Source organism: Gadus macrocephalus, chromosome 11, assembly GCF_031168955.1.
Source record: "Gadus macrocephalus chromosome 11, ASM3116895v1".
Taxonomy (NCBI): Eukaryota; Metazoa; Chordata; class Actinopteri; order Gadiformes; family Gadidae; genus Gadus; species Gadus macrocephalus.
In genome coordinates, this window is record NC_082392.1 from 15,611,687 (window position 1) to 15,632,667 (window position 20,981).

Consider the following 20,981-nt stretch of genomic DNA (forward strand, 5'->3'; position numbering starts at 1 on the left):
AATGACATTTCAGGAGCAGACCTTTTTCAGAAGATTTACTCGATTATCAGTGGATGGCAACAAAATCCTTACTCAAACCTAATCCAATGGCCAAATGTTATTCTGAGAAGATTTATGATTATGCTTAGTCCCTAAAGTCTCGGGCCTGTGTTCACAAGATCCAATTCTAGCTCATTGGCCCTGTTGAAATGTGATTTAGACCTTTACGGCTTCACAAAGATATCAGATGGAATTGTCCCCACCTAGTGTTATATCATTTGAATACACAATTCTGTATACAGTAGACTAAATACAGAATTAATTTGTTCATCAAAGAACCCCCCCCCCCCCCCCCCCATACACAACCGCACAAAGAGTTGAATAGACAATCCTTATCACTTATCACTTCTTTATTAATGAAGGATTAGTCTCAGTGAAGCCCTGCTGTTGCCCCTCTTGACCCCCCCCCCCACCACCATGTATTCAAATGCCAGCTAACAATTTTTGAAAACACAAAAACCAAATGAGTATTCTTCTAAAAGAAAGAAGTAACAGGTGTTGACATCCATTTTTACCTATTTTAGGAGAACTATACGTGAAGAAAAACATAGCACAACATGTTTTCTTTATAAAAAAGGGTGATGCAAAATAAGTACAAGCGCATTGAGAAAAAGTCATCTTTCATACGTGAAGCTTTGAGGTGTGAGATTTTCATTGCGATTTTTTTACTAACCTGTCACTCTTAAATTGAATGATTGATTGAATGAATAAATATTGATAATTGTAATCTTTTTTTATTGTCTAGATACTGAATTTGGCAAAACACAATTACCTGTCCTTTATTGTGTTATATATTATCCACCAATAATTTAGACGTGGACCATGGTGTCAAGTCAGGTCAAATCAAATCAGGTCAAATCAAGTTCACTTGTATAGCCTTTTATTATTTCAATATCAAAGTTTCGAGTTTCGAATATTTGCCAACACATATTAACAACACACCATTAAAATGGTAAAGGCAAATAAACAAAAAGAAAACTTCAATATTTTACGGATTGGCCTTTATTAAAATACCTTAAAGTGCTAAACTGAGAGAGAATCCTGAACCTAAGCGTTATTCCGGTCTTCCATTACAGAATTTCCGGTCTCTTCCTTCCTATGAGCTGTGTACGTCAGACCAATACGATTAACAAAAGGGAAAACAACCACAGTAAGTAGAGTAAATATATATATTTATTTTTTACACCTCATTTGACAAATCATAATCCGAAACATGTAAAGGACACGGATATCGAAAGTCCCTCCCTCTCTCGCCGCTAAACCGATGTTACTGGATGATCCGCCCTCTCTCTTGCCAATAGAGCTCCCGTTCCAGGAGTTTGAGACGAGAACGGCTTGGAACCATGCTTGGAACGAGGTTTGGTGCGTTCGACGATAGCTCCGACGCATCGAGGTGCGGCAGAACCAACCAATAGCGGTTGGGGACGCATCTGCCATCAACCACTGAGAAGCCTCCGTAGGACTGATCACCCCGCCTTTTAAATCCCAACCTTCCTCTTTCAACTGCATCTTGTACTGGCTCTTCCGACCACTATATATATTATATATATATATAACAAGTATTTTGTATATTCAGTAATGGAACCGAACGTATTCTGCGTGGATGCAAGACTCATGACCCGTGTCTGTATTATGTAGCTTGAGGTGAGAACTGTTATTTGCATATGTATACGTATAAGACGGACTGTAGCCTGATAGCCAGTGCCTGCTAGCTTCATGTGTCAGCTGTCTGCTTATAGTAAACGTTGCATCATAGACCAAAACCACGACCCTCCCTCCGTGAAGTGGTTTATACGCCTCAGTGCAACTATACTGGTGGTCCTCTCAGTATGGTTTAGACTAGAGAGCCAAGTTTGAACCAGTCCATACACAGACAACGTTGTCTTTCACGTGCATTTCACATGCTGTGTTGATGCTCCGGAGCGCTTGATCATCAGATGGATCTGATCGGTTGCAGAATAGCAGTGTTAAAGCCAGTCCCCGTTATCAATATCGGTTGTTGTTATACGTGTAGTGGGCTGCTGGGGCTAGCTACCGGTGCTAACTCATTAGCATGATGCCTAATGTTGAACGAAATTTGATGAGATTATGTAATGTACTCGTATGGCGTAAGGACTGATAAACTGAAACGCACCACGCCACCTAACAACGACGACAACGAGTCTATTTGTTGGATAATGGGTGATCTCGTTAATCTTGACCCTTGGCTCCAAACTCAAATATTCAGCTCTAGATCTGACAGTATTTTGCATACGAAATGCAAAGTACTGTAAACTCTACTGCTACTTTACCCCTTGCACATTCAGTAGCAGATTTCCGTCACAACTTATGGGTAGTTGTACCCTGTTCTCCCAGAAAGTTAAAACATGCAAACAATTATTATCTGTGTGCCACTTTCTTTTATAAATATTAATATCACTATTTGTTTTCTCTTAGGTTCTCAATTTAATTATGGAGTTCTAAAAAAACCATTGGATTTTGGGGGGGAAGGGCCCTTTCCCCTCAAGTTGGACGATTGGACTGCTGTGTAGTCCTGTTATGTAAATATCAGAGGGTTGGTACAATTGTTGCCTTTTGTAAATAATAACAATGCAAAAAAAAGTTAGTTGAAATACAAGTATTTTTTTGGTAACTGATTCAGGTGTTTGTACACATTTTTTTTATTAAAACCTATATCAATTAGTATATAATAAGCACTACATGGCGTTTTACACTACAAGTACCTTAGGTTGTACTTCATTGTCTGTTAGGATGGTGGACTGAGTTGAGCCAACAAGGCTCTGGGGTTGCTAGGGTGCAGTGAAATTTCAACACAAGCACAATTCTAGCACCCCAAAACTATCTCAACCTACCCCTTATTATTATTATTTCTATTTTAGTACTTCTTCATGAGTGCAGCTTTAAAAAAAAAAAGAAAAAGAAAAAGTTATTAAAAGTTTGAGTTGAGGGACTCAGGTTAATGTTCAGGTTTTCATAATCACAAAGTATTCTTGGCATTATTTAGGGTTGATAGAGTTTGTGGGCGGTGGGTAGCTTGCTGTCACTAGGTAAAAGCTCTTTGATAGTGAAGGGAAGCTTGGTGTTGTGCCTGGAGCCGCCGGGATGAGTCCGCTAATACCTGAATGCACAGCGAAGTGCCGCTCAACGCAACACGCGGACGAAGTGGTGGCGGTGCTGACCTGCTGCTCAGAGAAGCGTCTTCAGGCGTTTCTGAGCGCACACTGCTACAACGCAGCCACCCTGAAGGACGCCTTCGGACGCACGGCCCTGCATCTAGCGGCGTCAACGGGCAAGAAGGCCCTGCTGGAGTGGCTGGTGGAGAGTAAGAACGCGGACCTGCTGGCTAAGGACAAGGAGTCTGGATGGACACCTTTGCACCGCAGTGTCTTCTATGGACAGATCCACTGCCTAATGGCTCTAGTCAAGGTAGGTGCTCATTGTTTAAATGGGGTTTGAGGCAATGGTAGAGGGCAAGAAATAATCAAAGATACATGTTTATCCAGTGTCTTGAATATTGTATATTTGAAGAAGGTAGCGTTGATACGAGAGACGAGATGCAAAACACAAGCTACTCTAAACCTTAAAATAATAATAATGAAGTGTGTCCTTGTGCTGTTCCAGCATGGAGGTCTGCTGTCCTCACAGGACCGAGAGGGTCTCTCCGTCTTGGACTTAACTGTGAAGGACAGACCAGAACACGTGGTCTTCAAAAACACAGGTATTGTGTGTGATTATGTCTAGGGCTGCAATTAGTTTTATAGTCGATGACTGTAAAGATTACTTTTTGATTTATGATCTAGTAAAATTAATTACTGGTAGATGTAAAATGTCATAAATAATAAGGTTAGATCACAATTGGCAGAAGTGAAGTCTCAAATATGCTTGCTTTATCTGATACTGTTCCTTTTATAAAGATCCATTTTCCAAATATTTGAATTGAAAGGCAATTAAGAATCACATTTTTGTCCTATGTTCTTATTAAGTGATTTAAATGATTAATCGATTATCAATATATGATAAGATTAATTTACTGTTTTCTTTTACTGTTGATTGATTCATTTTCTTATGTATGCAGCCTTAATTACATCGTAAAGCAGTGATAAGCAATTTTTACTTCCCCCACTTTGATTATATTGTGTTTGTTTTTCATGCCAAATGCATGAAAACCATGAGACTCAATCAAAACACAATTGAATCCAAACAAAGTGGAGTGGGCAAAAAATGCTGATAGCAGTTTAAGAGGGTAGGGGCGCCAATGATGGTATGGCTCGGAATGTAAATATAATTTTCTTCCCTCTCCCAGACCCAATGGAGGTATACACATGGGGCAACAACACTAACTTCAGTCTAGGCCAGGGCAACCAGGAAAGCAGGCAGCACCCGGAACTTGTTGACTTCTTTGCCAGGAGTGGAGTTTACGTCAAGCAGGTAGCTTTGTTTGTTCAGTTTTTTTTTTGCCTTTCCTCAGGGAGCAAGGAACTGTTAACTACCAATCTATATAAGGTTGCGGGATATGGCTTTCACACCTTCAAATCTGTTCTCCTGTGGCGTTCTCGCTCTGCTACCTTGTACTCTGCATCAACTCTATAACAACGTGTTACATTTGAAAAATTGCCCCTCGGGTAAATCCAACGTGTTACCCAGGCCACCCTGCAAAACAGTCCGTCCCCTGATGCCTGTTTAGTAGCAAGCCCCTTGACGCGTAGAGACTATCCCAGAAAATGGATATTGTTTTCTTTCTTCGAAGCACTGTCTGCTCTCGGAATTGAGAGCGCTTTTCAGGAGGACTAAGGTAGCCGAAAGGTATTTGCTTGGATACCACCTAATGTTAACTCATTGCACTTAGGGCAAATTAGGTGGTTATTACTAATATGGTCACACTACAGGTAATCTAAAACCTTTTATAAGCACCAACATTGTTTGCCTTTCAATACAGAACATGGCTGGCTAATGAGAAATTGGAGGCCATCTGTAAGTTCATTCTCCTAAGTGAAGGAGCGTACGGCAGGTGTATACACCTTCGGGGCCGGTTGGCCAAGTGCCTCATGTAAAGGTTAATTTCTATCATTGTGTAGACCACACCGTCTGGCTAATGCCACACTAGCCTGTCCTGCCAGCAGGGCTACAATTTCATGCCACTTGTCCTGTGCTTGCTTTTTATCAAGGGTTATTAAAGCTGTCGGTCACCGTGCCCGCGTCTCTCAATAGACTATTAACCGCTAGTTATTATTATTCATGGTTACAGTCAAATGATGTATGTATAGAAAATAAATGGCATAATAAAATGTCATTTTTTTTAAACGTTTTCTGTTGATCCATTGAGCAGTTTAAACTATGGGCTGCCATGTGGTTGTTTCACACTAGAAACTCAATGAATTGGTGCTTATTTTTGGAATGGGGGTGGGGTATTGGGGCATGGGTGTTTTCCCCAACTTCATGATACTTATTGGGGGGCAGGTGGATCCCGTTTCACGGCCACCCGACAGCCGAGGGGTGCTCCGTGCACGGCCTCGGAGCCTTTGTCCTCTTCACCAATCTGGCAGGGGCTGGAGGTTAAATATTAATTCCACAATGACATGTTTTTAATTAAATGAGCCACCCTTGTGTGGGTGGATGTTCCCCTCTATGCGATACTCAAGGAAACATCACTACGGCCTTTTGAGTGCTCGATAGGAGCCATGTATTAGTAATGATGTTTGCTTTTCCACTTGGGACGCACTCTTTGTTGGCACTGCCTTTTACTATTACTACGAGTGAGCTTGGCCGTGGCCATGGAAAAAGATGGACGGGGGGGGCAAGATATGGCCACCTCATTAGCAACAACAAAAGCAATATTTTCCTGAAGTTGAATATGTTAAACGGGCCACCCTCTATTATAACATATCAAGTGATGGCTGGTAGAATCATGTTTACTAATGTGCAGGTGTCTTTGTCTCCCCAGGTGGTGCTGTCCAAGTTCCACTCTGTGTTCCTGTCCCAGAAAGGCCAGGTGTTCACCTGTGGACACGGTCAAGGTGGTCGCCTCGGGCACGGGGACGAACAGACATACCTGGTACAGGCTGGACTAAATATAAAAGGGTGGTGGTGATTAATGTGGATGGGGTCTGCTTTTAAATGACTCTGATGGATAGCTCCAAAGGTCACCTTAAAGAATCCACTCAGCGGGGCTACTAATCCTCTGACGTATTTCCCCTTTCATCTGTTCTCTGCATTTGACTTTCGCCAATACTTGTACCCACCAGAGTTTTCCAATTGTCTCCTGACCTTTGGACTTGGGATTATAATTAAATTGCACCGCTGCTTAACCCGTGAAGGCCGATTAATCCTCCTTGGCCCCGATATACATGCTTAGCGCCTGAGAGTCCTGCCGTTTGTCCTCCCCAGGTTCCCCGCATGGTGGAGGGCTTGACGTCCCACCACTGCACCCAGGTGGCCGCGGCCAAAGACCACACGGTGGTGCTCACCGAGGGGGGCTACGTCTACACATTTGGCCTCAACACCTTCCACCAGCTGGGCCTCTCTCCTCCGCCTGCCTCCGCTTACGTCCCGAAGCAGGTAGTGGAAGCGGGTGGTTTGTTGGGGTGGGGGGCAGGGGGGGGAGAGATACGTTGTACAGTGAGATTCAGGCTGTTCTTGGCGTGTACCTCGGGAAGAACACGCAGTGCGTACTTTACAACCGGCCGTTGACACAAGGGGAATTGCTCTTGATGAGATCGGTGTATTGATTAGACGTTCATTACGTAGAGGGGTTAAGGATTTTTTTTTAATGGTTGCGTGTGGGGTAATGGTGTTAACAATTGATGTTTCTAGCAGCATTTTCAATGTTTTAAAAGAGAGCAAAATGTATTTTGTAATGCTGATAACAGGCTGGTTTTACGATCATTTCAAGAACTGCCATGTGTCTTAACTAGAACCCCCGGGTCAAGTTCGAGCCAGTCCACCCGGTGCATCTGAAAGCATTCCTCCACGCAGCACTTTCTTAATACAGTACATTTTAGTTTTTTAAGGGTTATTCAATCAAAACATGTGATTTAACCGATTGGCTGAAATGTTAAGTATTGGCGCTGAGCCCATCCTTTTGGGAGGGTCCTGCTTCAGTGGTTTGAACTGTTAATTGCTGTGTGCAGGTGTTCTCAAAGAACCTGAAAGGCAGGACTGTGATTGGTGTGGCTGCCGGAAGGTTCCACACAGTACTGTGGACCAGGGAGGCTGTCTACACGATGGGTCTCAATGGAGGACACTTGGGTGAGGGTCAACATGTCAGGCCCTGTTAAAGGACCCCCTGTAGATCGATTGCAAATTGTCTGTGGAATTTCCCTCAGGTGTCTCAAACTTTCGGTATCTCACTATTCGATTCTCTCTTTTCCCCCGATTCTCTCTATCCCCCCTATTCTCACTATTCGAGTCATGATTCAAAATTGATTCTCTGTTCAGTACCTAAGGTTGCTAATTTCAAGGTCTGCTCTTGTGCGCTGTGTGCTAAGAAATGCGGGGTTGCAAATTGTGTCTTGAAAGCAGGATAAAGTGTGTACGATTATGTAGTCTTTATATCTGAAAAAGTTGCATGACATGATTTCAAAAGATGTTAACACATGAAGGAAGTGCAAGGTTTGAAAGTATTTACAACATTAACTTGATGTATTGCTTAACATTGATTTGACCACGGTGCTCATAGAGCCTGGTTGCTCGAGGGGTTAAGCAAGGCCTTGACGTCTGGTCGTACCCCTACCAGGTTACCTGCTGGACCCCAACGGGGAGAAGTGTGTGACGGCCCCGAGGCAGGTGTCTGCCCTGCACCACAAGGATGTCTCCATCGCCATGGTAGCGGCAAGTAACGGCGCCACCGTCGTTGCCACGGAGAAGGGCGACCTCTACCTGCTGGCCGACTACCAGTGCAAGAAGCTAGCGTCCAGGTGAGCGATGATGAGGGCTTGATCCTCGGCCATGCAGCTCAGTTTTGCGCTGCTGTATCCAAAAGCAGTTCAATATGGATTAATGTTCAACAACCACGCTGATGTTGAGGGTTTTCTTCCTGCTTTAATTTACTGTGGCGGTCCCTGAAAGGCAACTGAACATCAAGAAGGTCCTGGTGAGTGGAGGCAGCCTGGATCACCGCGTGGCCCCACAGACGCTGAACGAGGGAGTGGGAGAGAAGATTGCCATTTTGGCCCTGGATGAAGCTGGAAGGGTGAGTGCGTCTCCCAACCAGGAACAGTTAATATCACCCAATCATATTTTTGGCGGTCGAAGGAAGCGTTGGTGTGCAAACTCTTTTTGTTGTGGCGTTCCTCCTGTGTGTCTAGGTGTTCTGCTGGCGTTCCTTCAGCGGCTCAGTGCGACAGTGCAGGTGGGCGTACGGACGGCAGGTCTTTGTGTCCGACATCGCCCTCAGCAAGAACAACATGATGTTTGTCACCCAGGAGGGAGAGGGCTTTAGCGGCGTCTGGGCTGGAGAATACAAGAAGTTTGATGGGAAGAAGGGTGAGGAACTGTTTGCTATGTGAAGCCTGAAGAACTCCACGAAACAAGCACAGTCAATACACTAAATATGTACCGGTTAAGCTATCAAACATTACACAACAGTAGAATGATTGCCGACAGGCATGACTGCAATGTCTTCAAACTGGTATAACTTGCCACACGGTTTAATAACATTCTCCGGTTTAGAACACATGTTGTTCATGCTAAAGGTAATATGCTTATGGTATAGATTTGAGTAATTGATTCCAATTCAGTTTTAAATGACTGAACTGCTGCTGTTTTGCAATGGGAGAAGCTGGAGGTTCACAGACCTCGTTTTTGTTCCAGATGGCAGTGTGGAGGTGTGCGGCGGCCATTCCAGCGCCGCCACGGTGTACGAACGCATTCGCCTGGAGAAGCTCCCGTATGTCCACCGAGCAGTCGGCATCACGTCGGACTCTAAAGGAAGCAACTTTGGAGTGCTACAGTCGGACCCAAAAACAAGGTAGGCATCAGGTCTCCATTTTTCCTCTTATTTTTACACATCCATCTTCTGGATCAATGACACCTAATCTTGGGACATTCCTGCTATATGTTCTATCTATAAGATTCGATACTGTAATCACGGTCTTTCTCTGTCTATACCGGGGTGAAAATAGAATGAAGCGCAATGATACTCATTTTGTAGAGGAAAGATATATTCTCCTGGCCTTTTTTTCCATAGCGGATCAATAAAAGCTCTCCAGCTCATCAGAAAAAGATGGAATGGGGAAAAACAAATCCCTTCTCCATCTTAATCCCTAACTGTTTTCCTCGTTCCTTCTCCGCAGCCTGTTTGAGATCCCCATCGTCTCCCCGTCCTCCTTCTCCCAACACTTCGGCTGCCTGTTGCAGGAGGCCGACGAGACGGACAGCATCCACGACGTGACGTTGCAGGCCGGCGACCGCACCTTCCCCGCCCACAAGTACATCCTGTCCATGAGGTCCGAGTTCTTCCGGAAGCTGTTCATGTGCGAAGGCGGCGGCGGTGGCATGGAGGAGGCGGAGGCAGACGGCGAGGTGCAGGTGAGCGAGGACGCGGTGGGCTGCGACCTGGTCCTCCTGGAGAAGATACCCGCAGACATGCTGGAGCACGCCCTCAGCTTCATCTACACCGACTCCTGTGAGCTGCTGCTGCACGGTACCAGGCCCACGGGCTCGGTTGCCACGCCGGACCACAGCCACTACCAGGACCAGGTATGGAGATGTGGAAGAAGGGATTTCAAAGGGGTTTTATTGTTTTTCAAAGTGGAGCCATCTTTCTAATTGCGGTTACGTAGTGACTGCACTGTGCACGAGTTAATCATCAAATCCTCAATGTCTGAATCCTTTTGTTCTAAAAATAATGTAGGCATATGAACTCGATTTTTTTTTACATTAACTTAACTTAATAAACATTTATACATGTTTTTGCTATGTCTTGAGCAAATGGAATTGAACATGTCCATTGAAAGCCTTCTAGATTAAATGGAAGTGGTGGTTGTTCAGTCGTGACCCATCTCCCGGTCCAGGACCCGGAGCAGGAGAGGCTGATCAGCAGTCTGCAGGAGATGGATTTGAGGGGTCGCTCGGCCCTGGACGTCTACCGCTCCCTGGTCCCCGGCAGCCAAAGAGACGCCGACAAGACCAAGAAGAAGGCCCCCAAGCCCGGCAAGAAGGCCAAGGGGGCCAGAGGCGACGACAAGGCCAGAGCCAACGGGGGAGGCTCCAACCCTGTGAAGGCCTTACAGGTCATCGCCAAAAAGCTTGGCCTGGCCAGTCTGTCTGCAAGGTGCGGGGAGCAGCAAGACCTGCCTACTGGGGGGGTTTCTACAAAATAATTGAGTTAATGGAGATCAATAATCTTGCTTTTCTTACATGGCTCCTGCAGACTGGACGGAGTCAAGTATGAAAACGGGAGGATCAACGTTGTTCACAAAAAGACGGGCAACAAACTCAAGTTCAACCAGAAAAAGTGGCAAGTGTGACTTCTGCATTTTATTTTTCATCCATGTCACCGCATGGTCACCGTCGGTTTACTAAAGTGAGTGACATTAACAATATATTTTTAACCCTGAATAAATGTTTTATTTCTTTACTTTTCCTTCCCCCGCCCTCCCCCAGCGCATACCTATGTGACGTCACTCTGAAGTCTGAAGAAGGAAAAGAGTTTCGCTGTCACAAGAGTGTGCTGTGTGCCCGACTAGGTAAAACCCCTTTTTCTTATTTTGTAAGGAAAACCAAACCCTAAGACGACTACTCTTGGATGTATAGTGATGTAGTGGGTAACATAGAAGGGCTATGGATTGATCCTGGGGCAAATGCTTCATTTGTGACTAGTAGTTGTAGTTTCCCAGGAAATGTCAGTCACATGGTCTAGGACAACCCCCCGATCTGATTGTAGTGAGCTGAGATGGCGAGAACCAGAACAGAAAATGTAAATTTTGATAGTGGAACCAGACTTTCTTAAACAACAAAGTTTGGTTTTCCTTTTAAAAGTTGTTGTACCTTCTTCCAGCTCCTACTGTAACATCCATGTTGAATACAAACCAATGTTTTCATTTCATTACTCTTTTTATGTTTTGGGTTTCTACAAGGGCCCTAAAATATTTTAAGGCACTTTTAGAGATGGTTATAGGTGTTCTGTTGATTGTGTGTAACCCATGTCTTGTTATTTTACAGAATACTTCCAAAGTATGCTTGGAAATCCATGGGTTGAGGTATGAAGATTACTTTATTGAACACATTGTGTATATAGCAGTATTATTTCCTTCTCAGTGACTCTAAGAAATACTTTTGTCTTGTGCCCCCTTCAGGCAACATCGTGTACTGCACTAGAAATGCCAACAAGCTCAGAAATTCTGCATGTCATTCTGGAGTATGTTTACACTGACGAATCCCCCACCATCAAAGGTGTGTTATTAAGCGCTATGCTGCACACTTCAAATAGTGTATTATTTAATATTGCATTATATTCAATCCGTAACGTTATGCCTTGTTTGTTCTCACTGGATGTCCTTTGCTCTTTCCCTCAGAGTGTCTGAATGTAGAGTTTGTGTGCAGCGTCCTGGTGGTGGCTGACCAGCTGCTCATCACACGTCTCAAGGAGATGAGTGAGACTGCCATCACAGAGAACTGTAGGTCACTTTATCAGCTTCTCCTATCGTACCAATCATGTCTTTTAACAGCGCGCGAGTTTCGCTGCATATTTTTAGCATGCCCAAAACATCGATATAATTATTAATTTAAAAGGAGGAACGCCCACGGAGTGTGAATGTAGCACAACATGTTGTTGTTTTTCTGCAGCCATGCTACACATAGGTGTCCATCTAGATGTGTTATGGATAGATTAGCAATCCAGGCTGTACAGTCCAGTGGGTGGGCTGAAAGACTGATCTATCGAGCATGCATATAGATGGAAACTTCCACTTGTGATGAGACGGGGCAGGGCTAATCTCAATCACAGCTGGTTGACAAATGGGGGGCCCTTTTTTATCCTATTTTTTTGTGTCTTGCATCGGTCAGTTTTGCGCTTTGTTCTTCACCTTTTTTGTTTTTCTGTGGTCAGTGACCCTGAAGAATGCTGCAGAGCTGCTGGAGTTTGCAGCCATGTACAATGCTGAGCAGCTGAAGCTGTCCTGCCTCCAGTTCATTGTCCTCAACATGGCCGCACTCCTGGAAGCCAAGTGAGTGGCCACAAGAAGGATCTGAATTTCATGCAGTCATTTGTTTGTTCTGCCAAGTCAGGCTGTGGGGAGAAATGCATTGGTCAGGGGGGACAAAAGGTATGGCAATCTGCTTCTGGCCGCGTGATAGATAACAATCACCTCCTTAGCAAGACTTCTTGGCATAGTTTGAATATCATGGGAATCATTTGTGTGTGTGTGTGTGTGTGTGTGTGTGTGTGTGTGTGTGTGTGTGTGTGTTCAGAGTGCTTGATGTTCTCAGTGATGAAGTGTTGCTGGAGCTGTCTGCATCCTACAGGCGGATGGTGAGTCATCTCCAGGGTTGACCCCACACACACCCTGCTAGGACTCTGGAGTTCAACAGCACAAACAACAATAGTTTGTTTTATGTCGAATAATGATAATCAAATGTTTGTTCAAATGTGTTATGATTTCTCTCTTGACTGGCATTCTTTGAACGGTGGCTATTAAAGGAGCAGTAGGCTATATTTCTGTCAAATAATTAAGTCAAATTTCTCTTAACATTCGAGGAGTTAACTCTTAATGTAAATCCAAATAGCTGTGGCTAAGAGATGGGGGATTTCTTCTTTTCAAATTCTTGTCAGTTTCTGAAATCCACCTTAAATCTTGCGTACTGCTCCATTTAATGTATTCAGATGTGTGCAGTATGCAGGCTCAGCGTTATGCTGATTGCACCTTGATGGTACTGCTGGTCTGCTATTCATCAGCTGCACTGCCCCCTGGAAGTTACTGTTTGGGTTAATGGTCCGTGCGTTGGTCGTATTCCGTCGGAGCATTCATGCGTGTCAAATCAGCCCGTTATCCGGCGGGTTGGCTGATGTCTTCCGCTGAGCTCTTCACTCTGTTGCGTGTGATCAGATCCCAGCCATGCAGAAGAGAGTCATTACGCCCTACCCAGATGCCCCAGACCTCCGCCCATACGAGGAGGAGGACTCGGAGTCTGTTGTGTTCAGTCCCAAAACACAAAGCGAATTGGAACCCTCCTGCAGGTTGGCCCCGCTAGAAACGCTAATTTATTGTACCGCAAAAAATCTTCATTTGGTTACCAAGTCTAATCCCAGACCAGGTTTCCTTTGTTAAAAAACAATGAAATGGTTTCTCACCGGAGGGAATTGCTTCCTCCTCAGAGAAACTCTGTTGAAGAAGGCCAAGGTGAAGGCTAAGAAGAAACCACGACGACGATCGGAAAGTTCCGGAGGTTACACCATCTCCGATAGGATCCAGTGTCCTCCCGTGGCAGGTATGATTAACACATCTCATTTAAAGTGAGATTGGTTGTGAGGCTGCCGTTCACACTGCTCTCCCGCCTCGTCCACAGGTGCATCATCGTCTCACGGAAAAGCCCCAACTTAAATTGAAATTCGACCATGAATCCAATCAATTATTTGGCCTACGATGACATTACAATGAATCACGTGTGATTTTCTCTCTCTCGGAAATTCAATTTTAATAACCATTCTCCGGGGTGATTTTTCACACCACCGAACCCGGCTATTATTCGGCAATGGCCTTCCTATCTCCTTTCGTCCAGTTTTAGATGGATTTGGGTTTAATTCTCAGGGGAACCAATTGCTTGTGCCTGCAGTCTCCTCAACCCCCCCCCCCCCCCCTCCCCAAATACATTCGCAACAACAAAATAATACTAAAACCTATGGCATGCAATACTGAAGTGTGCGGTTTTCTATTTGTGTCTTTTGTCCTCAGTGGTCGCCCCGTGCCTGGTGACGTCCTGCGTCGCCACCTCCAGTGACTCGCTGCAGGAGCTAATGACCTCTGACTCAGACGGCAGCTTTACCGGGGCCGCCAGCCCCCGAGATCTGCAGTCACCCGTCTTCCACGACAAGGCCGAGGTCTCTGAAGGCATTACCAGCCATTCATTCTCTTAGTCTACGGAAGTTTTTCCGCGAAATTAATTTTTCAGCACTATTCTCTACGTTTTCTATGATTGAGTAAAGGCATTCTCTATTCTGCTGCACAGGACTGTCTGATCACTCCCCCCCCCCACCCCCACACACACGCACACATATCATTTCTTCAATTGACAATATTTTCGATAGTGTGGACAACCAACAATCATTGAGAAAATCTATCTCTTTTAGTGTGGACACGGCTAAAGTTGTCACCCTCCAAGAAATACATTTTCATGAATCCATCAATTTTGTGTTTCGAAAGAAAGTGCGTCGGGGCTCTTTCCCGATGTCAATACAAAGAGTGGACTGTATCCTGCTCAATATCGCTCCAGTATTATAACAGCGTGGCTTGACCCCGGGTGACAGGTGGAGAAGGCCGTCTGTCAGAAGGCGCTGACCGTGCCCTGCTCCCCGACCTCGCTGGACAACGGACTTCACTGCTCTCCCGGTAGCGCAGCACCAGAACCCATCCCCAAGACCCGGGCCAGGTAAGACCTCATCCCCTTCCTGCTGAGACCAATATTCAAACCCACTCTTGATCCAGTGGAACATATGAGCAGGGGTTTGGTAAGACCTCATCCCCATCCTTCTGAGACTGATACTAAAACCCACTCCTGGTCCAGTGGAACATATGAGCGTGGTTTGGTAAGGCGGATCTCTCCTTTTTATATCCTTTTATTTTAATTCCAATACTCATCCCGAGAGAAATTCATAAGGGACTATTGACTCTGGGCCGGGTCGGTATTGACTACTTGACGGGGAGATGTGGAGCTTCTGTCCAGATTCCTGTCTACACTACACTGCCTCTGGAGGGGTGGGGGGGAGACAGATACACGGACCAACAACAATAGATGCTTTCCCAAACCTGAAGAGTGCTTCTCTCCCCTGGCCAGGCCTGCAGGTCCATTACCGATCTTGGACCTCAGAACCATCATGCACATGGAGGCTGGCTCCTTTCCTGCACCTGGAGCCACGCCCAGAAGCCCTGGAAGGTTTGGGGAAATATTTTAATTTCATGCTTTTTTGTCTCTTTGTCTTGTCATTTCTTGAGTAACTAAGCAGCAGTTTCACAATACGGCAACAAAGTAATATTACTCCCGAAGATGCAATAGGATTAATCAGTCTAGGCTCATTCTGCTGGTGTTGATTTGTTATTTATAGGCCTTTATCTTTGTCGCTACTGTCTAGGAACCAAAATCATGAGCTTGAATATCTTCTAAAAATAAAATATGTGTGTGTGTGTGTTTTTTGGCTCCAGTGTGGGCGGTAGCAGTAAGCTGTCCCCTGTCCCAGCCAAGTTGTCCCAGAAGCAGAGAAAGATGATCGCCCAGGCTGCCAAGGAACCCCCCAGGGAACCGGGCGTGTCCAGAGCCGTCGCTGTGGTGACCCCCTCTAAGGGCGGAGCCAAGGCCTGGTGAGAGAAATATGACAGAAGAGAGGGACTTCTAATACAATACCACTTTATTGCCCAACCAATCTGGAAAATTGCCCTCTGCTTAATTGGGATTGACGTTAACAAACAAATATATTACACATATTTATATATGACCCAAATAAACATTAAAAGAGACATTGCAAACATTACAAAACAATTAAAAAGCAGCCATACGATGCAGTTATCCGTGATCAGTCGTGTTCGGATACACACCCTAAATATAAAATATGCACATAACTTAACGTGGAAGTGAATTGGTGTGCTGACTTTTCTTTTGTTAGAACTCCCTTGTAATCAGAAACCAATCTTCTCCCACCCCTGTCTCCAGGGCAACACCAGTGAAGTCGCCCCCTGCCTCCCGGTCTTTCCGGGACCTCCTGGCAGAGGAGGAGAGCATTGTGGGTAGTGGAGCGGGGCAGATGAGGGGGGGCAGCGGCGGCCAAGCAACACAAGGGAGCCCGGTTACCATGACGACCCAGAGAAGGGTCACTTTCAAATGTGCTGAACCAAGTGAGCTTGAAAAAACGTCTGGGTAGGTGACCACACGCAGTCAAACTTACACACACAAAAAAACACACCCAGTCACACACGCACACATTCTCACACTCTCTCACATTCTCTCGCATTCAGAGTGTATTATAGAACACACACACACTCTACAAAATGAGCGTACTCTGAATCAAAGCATTGTTCAGCACGTTTTGGAGGGACTAGCTAGGAGAGATCTGCGCTGAGACGATCAAAGTTGTAGTCATGGGCCAATAACGTAACAATACAAACGGTTGTGGCTACAATCAAACCAGCATTTGCAGCAACTAGCTATAAATACTTAAGAATTTTGGGGAGGGGCAGACGCAAACTTTATTTTGTATTTAGAATATTGCATATCTTCAACTTTCATTAGAATTGTTTCATAGTTATATTCAATGTCTAAATAATAACAACAATCACAGATCCAGAAAGAGAGTCCTTGACAGCTGTAGCACATGGGGACCTTTTTTGTCCACTGGATGGCAATGTTGAGGTGTTAACTAATGTATATGGCTGTTGAGAATGTAATGGGGGGATTTGTATTTATTTAAATGCGTTATTTTTTTCTAAAGCAAATCAATAAAATGTTGTCGCTAAAAAACCTAATCTGCACACATTCTACTTTAAGTTTAGTATCAAACAAAATCCGCTTGGTGTGACGCTTTATTCTCTGAGCTGTATGCTGGACAGACGCAGAAGGGACACGCACAAGCACACACACTGATAGTTTGTGTCTTAGGGGCTGGTTGGGGATTACAATGACAATTGACTTTCACTCCGGCCATCGTTGTCAACCCCCCCCCCGATTAATAACACGCCTGAGCCATGGACAGTCCATGGAGAACCACACATGACTGAATTGGATAGGGCAGCCGACTGTTGATCTGCAGACCTGCGTTCCGTTTAACTTGCTGTCTTTCATGTGCATGAATGCATGTTGACCAGGGTAGAAACTATATCGTCTTAGATGCGGTACTATCGATGGGGCTAAAAAAAATAAAATCTAGCCTACTACTCTTCTACTCAACTGAAAGTAGATTTTAGCTCTTGAGCGTTTGAATTGATTATATGCATTTGATGTATAACTAAGTTATTATAGCGCCATGCACATCTCTCAAAGTCTCAAAAATCCAAATATGTATTTGTTCTACAAAGTCATATTTTCATGTCAATTGAGATTGATAAATGTTTAAATACGGAAAAACTGTAGTTTACTCTTTTTTTACAGAGTTATGTAAAACCCCCAAAATTTCGCAATTCCTATATTTGTATTGCCCCGAGACCCTCTTAATTTCTGACTCTGGTCCAGCTTCATATTCAGCGATCGTATCATTTATATATAGATTGAGGCTGAAGGAATTGAGATAAATTCAAAGCGAGGGTTGGTGATGATGGACACATTTTCTGTGTTTTTTTGTTGATGCCAACAATTCCGTGAGTATCCGTAGGCGACCCAGTTTACACCCCGAAAACATCCATAGTGCTCAGAGCAGCTGGCGTGGTGGTGAAACCAGTGATGGTAATCACAATCGATAAGGGCAAGGGCGCGTGTCACAACACATCACTGAGGAGGATGTGCAGGATCCCAGTGTGTCTGGATGAGCTCAGGAGGCTAGCGGGTTCGGCACTAAAGAAAGGGAACTGCATGCCTAGCAACATTATTATCAGAGAGAAACTGTCCACACTACCACACCCCAAACCATCCGGAATGTGCCACCGTTGCCAAATCGAAAGTCATCAAAGCACCTATTTTCCATTCCCCTAAATAAAAATGTCTATCTTTTTTGTCGATTCACTGCCAACAACACACACACACACACCCGCCTGTCTGCATTGGTTTACTCAAAGCTGATGCCGGTGTCTCCCAGGGCGTGCCACCCAAAATAAAATCCATAGTTGCCGTGCACGTACTGTGCGCCATCCCCGGTCTCATGCACGGTTCATACAGCGATTTGTTCCGTGTCACGCGCCTCTGATATTTTTTTATTGTCCTTGTGCAGAGCGCAAGCACTGCGTGAAGTAGCATTGTTACGGCAACCACTATAAATGGCATGGCCGTGCGTGGAAAGCACACCACGGCCACTGAATCACGCTAACACGTCTGTCGGCCTCTCTCTCCCCCTAGGCCATGGGTGCTGGGAGCGGTGGGCAGCCCCCCCCGGGCCTCCACCGTCCCCTTCACCGCCATCCTGGAGGAGGAGAAGCAGCAGGAGGCCGCTCTGATCCGCAGCCGGGAGAAGCCCCTGGCGCTCATCCAGGTGTGTGTGTGTGTGTGTGTGTGTGTGTGTGTGTGTGTGTGTGTGAAGTGCAGGTATGGAAAGCTGTGGAATTTGATGGTCATTTCCATGGATTTGCAATTCATGTATCAATATCCTGATGTAATGCACTTCAAGAGATCTTTCGATTCAAGTCTGGGAAACATTGACTGAATAATGTGAAGAAACCCTGTTTATGTGTGCTCAGGCTTGTGTTTCGGTGTAAGTTTGTCTCATTCATACTTTGACTGCAAAGGGACCAGGAGGGCGTCATTGGATTCCATAATTAGCATTGCTGAAATACGTACACCAGAAATAATGTGTCTGAGGCACGACAAACATCCCCTCTAGGATGTTTGTCTTTTGTGTTTTTTTGGCCGCCGACTTTGGAACACTTCCGTTCCACTGTCAACACCTCAAGGGAAAGAGAACCTCCCAATTCAATCAAGTCTTCCTGCTCTTTTAGGGGCCTCTGCTAGCGATTATGTCCAGAGCTCTGATTAGCATTCAATGTCATCAGTTTCGTAACCCCTCTGCAAAACCAAAGCGGTCCTTAATAGTGGTTCCAGGGTTTCTGACACTGCCGTCCTCGTCTCTACATGAAACACGACTCATCCTCCCGCCTCCCCGCTCCTCTTGTCCGTCTAGATCGAGGAGTGTGCCATCCAGCAGCTGCTGATCCACTACAAAGCGCGGGACAACCCAGACGAGCTGATCGCGGTGGAGCGGTCGTCGATGGGTCCGATCGCCACGCCCACCTGGAACAAACAACACTGACGACGATCGCCCTGCAGTCAGGTGAACCGCAGGGCCCCCCCTGCCCCTGTCCCACCCCTCCCCAGCCCACCTCACACTAGATTGCACACGGGCTCCATGGCAACGCTGCAACTGCAAGCCCTGTAGACCCGAGCTGAGACATCAGCTGTTGTGTGTGTGTGTGTGTGTGTGTGTGTGTGTGTGTGTGTGTGTGTGTGGTCCAAGTAATAGAATGCAGACGCTAACTTTTTCCCCAATTGTTAAAGGAATGTGATGCAAGAGAAGAATAAAATGCATAATACTTGTAGCAACAGGGGTTTTGGAGGACATGGTGGGGGTCAAGTTTACCACTGTTAGTGTTTAGCGATGTTGGTCTGCCAAAGATTGTCAGTGCTGGAGTCTATTAGGTCTATTGAGAAGCACATCAGCCAGATGTGTGCAGGTAGTCGAGGAGTGCCATGTGTATATACAGATGTGTCAAGAGTGAGACTGCCACCTGCAAACTATTGAGCAAAGTCTGTTTTTTCCCCTCCCCATACAACTTGTAATCTTAGCTCTATTTATTTGACAGTCAACAGTAGTAATAGGTCATGCTGGACCAGAAGCCCATAGTTTGCTTGAATCTTGATGAATTGGTCTCTTGTGTTATAAGTCCAGCAGATGCTCACGGTAGACTTACTATATTAATAAGAGCAAGTTATGTGCCTTTACCGCATGTACACAGACCTGTGTGTGTGTGTGTGTGTGTGTATGTGTATACAGCATTTAAAAAACCTGACATAACATGATTTCATTGGTTGCTCCTCTTCGTTTATTCTCGTGGAGCTGATTGATTCTAAAGCCGGATAAGTACATTCTACATGGTTACATGCCCTCCATTCCATGATGACTTTACTGCAGGACTCTAGTTGACTTTGTGAGCAGAAGACTTGTAGCTGTGCAAAGCAAACGCCATTCAATAAAAAGAGCCCCTTTGTAGGGAAATGCTGTCCCTTGTCTCTGTTTTAATTAGATTACCGATGCGCTTTAGATTAGCAGACTGGATAAAATGGACCAGATTTAACATTGAACTTTTTTCCCTTTTTCTGGCAGCTCCTTAATTGCAGCGAGTTTCCCGAGACTCGATATGTCGCTGAATAAAAAGCGAATAATATATAAAAAATGTTTCATCACATCTAATAAAGATAACATTTCATTTTGCATTCATCTACTGATTCTTCATCTCCTCTGCATGAGAAAATGATGAAGTCATTATGAAGTCCTAGCCTCTGATTAGAGATAATAACCTTGCTCTGGGAAGGGAGTGTGACAACTAAGGGCCTCTATGGCTGTAATTAGAAGAGCACCAAATTAGAAGTCAGAGATGGTTTGTGTGTGAATAATAATTTTGACTCATTAGAATACTTGCACTAAATGACACCATAATCAAAGACTAGAGGTGCCTAGAGTTGGCACCCACCCTCTGCCATGTTATATCTAGTATTTCATAATGGAAATGGCGCAAAGGCAGCCAAGTAATAATGTATAGCTTAAAATGTATTAATTTATAGTGCATAAAAATGTAAGACTTGTGGGTGAGACTTCAGATTTAATATCAATCCTGTTTCCAAGACAATTGTGAAAAAAAACGTATTAATCAGTCAAAGCAAACTAATGCATTAGGGCGTTATCAACTTCATGATTTAGGAGCAAAGAGTGTGGAAGCCCCAGTCAACCCAGCTAACTAACTAAACCAGTCTACTAGTAAAAACGCCAAATAAACCAGTCCACTAGTAATAACCCTAATTCAACCAGTCTACTAATTCAAACCCTAACTCGACTAGTCTACTGACCCTAACTTAACCAAATTAAATGTTCAACTAACCCTAAT

At 44.9% G+C, this 20,981-nt stretch overlaps 1 protein-coding gene across 2 annotated transcripts; it reads left to right on the forward strand.

Moving 5' to 3' along the window:
- Positions 1–1,406: 1,406 nt before the first annotated feature.
- Positions 1,407–20,100, forward strand: ibtk (inhibitor of Bruton agammaglobulinemia tyrosine kinase). 2 transcript variants are annotated; one of them, XM_060064900.1, is made up of 29 exons: positions 1,407–1,683; positions 2,476–3,465; positions 3,661–3,757; positions 4,343–4,467; positions 5,981–6,091; positions 6,424–6,594; positions 7,167–7,284; positions 7,772–7,952; positions 8,104–8,227; positions 8,343–8,520; positions 8,848–9,004; positions 9,330–9,735; positions 10,050–10,309; positions 10,409–10,495; positions 10,642–10,724; positions 11,200–11,237; positions 11,334–11,430; positions 11,553–11,654; positions 12,086–12,203; positions 12,448–12,508; positions 13,083–13,213; positions 13,352–13,464; positions 13,929–14,074; positions 14,501–14,622; positions 15,028–15,126; positions 15,393–15,548; positions 15,898–16,101; positions 18,226–18,358; positions 19,004–20,100. In XM_060064900.1, the coding sequence occupies exons 2-29, from the start codon at positions 3,142–3,144 to the stop codon at positions 19,130–19,132; spliced, it is 4,071 nt and encodes a 1,356-aa protein (XP_059920883.1). In that variant the 5' UTR covers positions 1,407–1,683; positions 2,476–3,141; the 3' UTR covers positions 19,133–20,100. The 2 variants fall into 2 exon arrangements, with proteins under 2 accessions (XP_059920883.1, XP_059920884.1); XM_060064901.1 differs by having other exon boundaries at positions 14,507–14,622.
- The last annotated feature ends 881 nt before the right edge of the window (positions 20,101–20,981 follow it).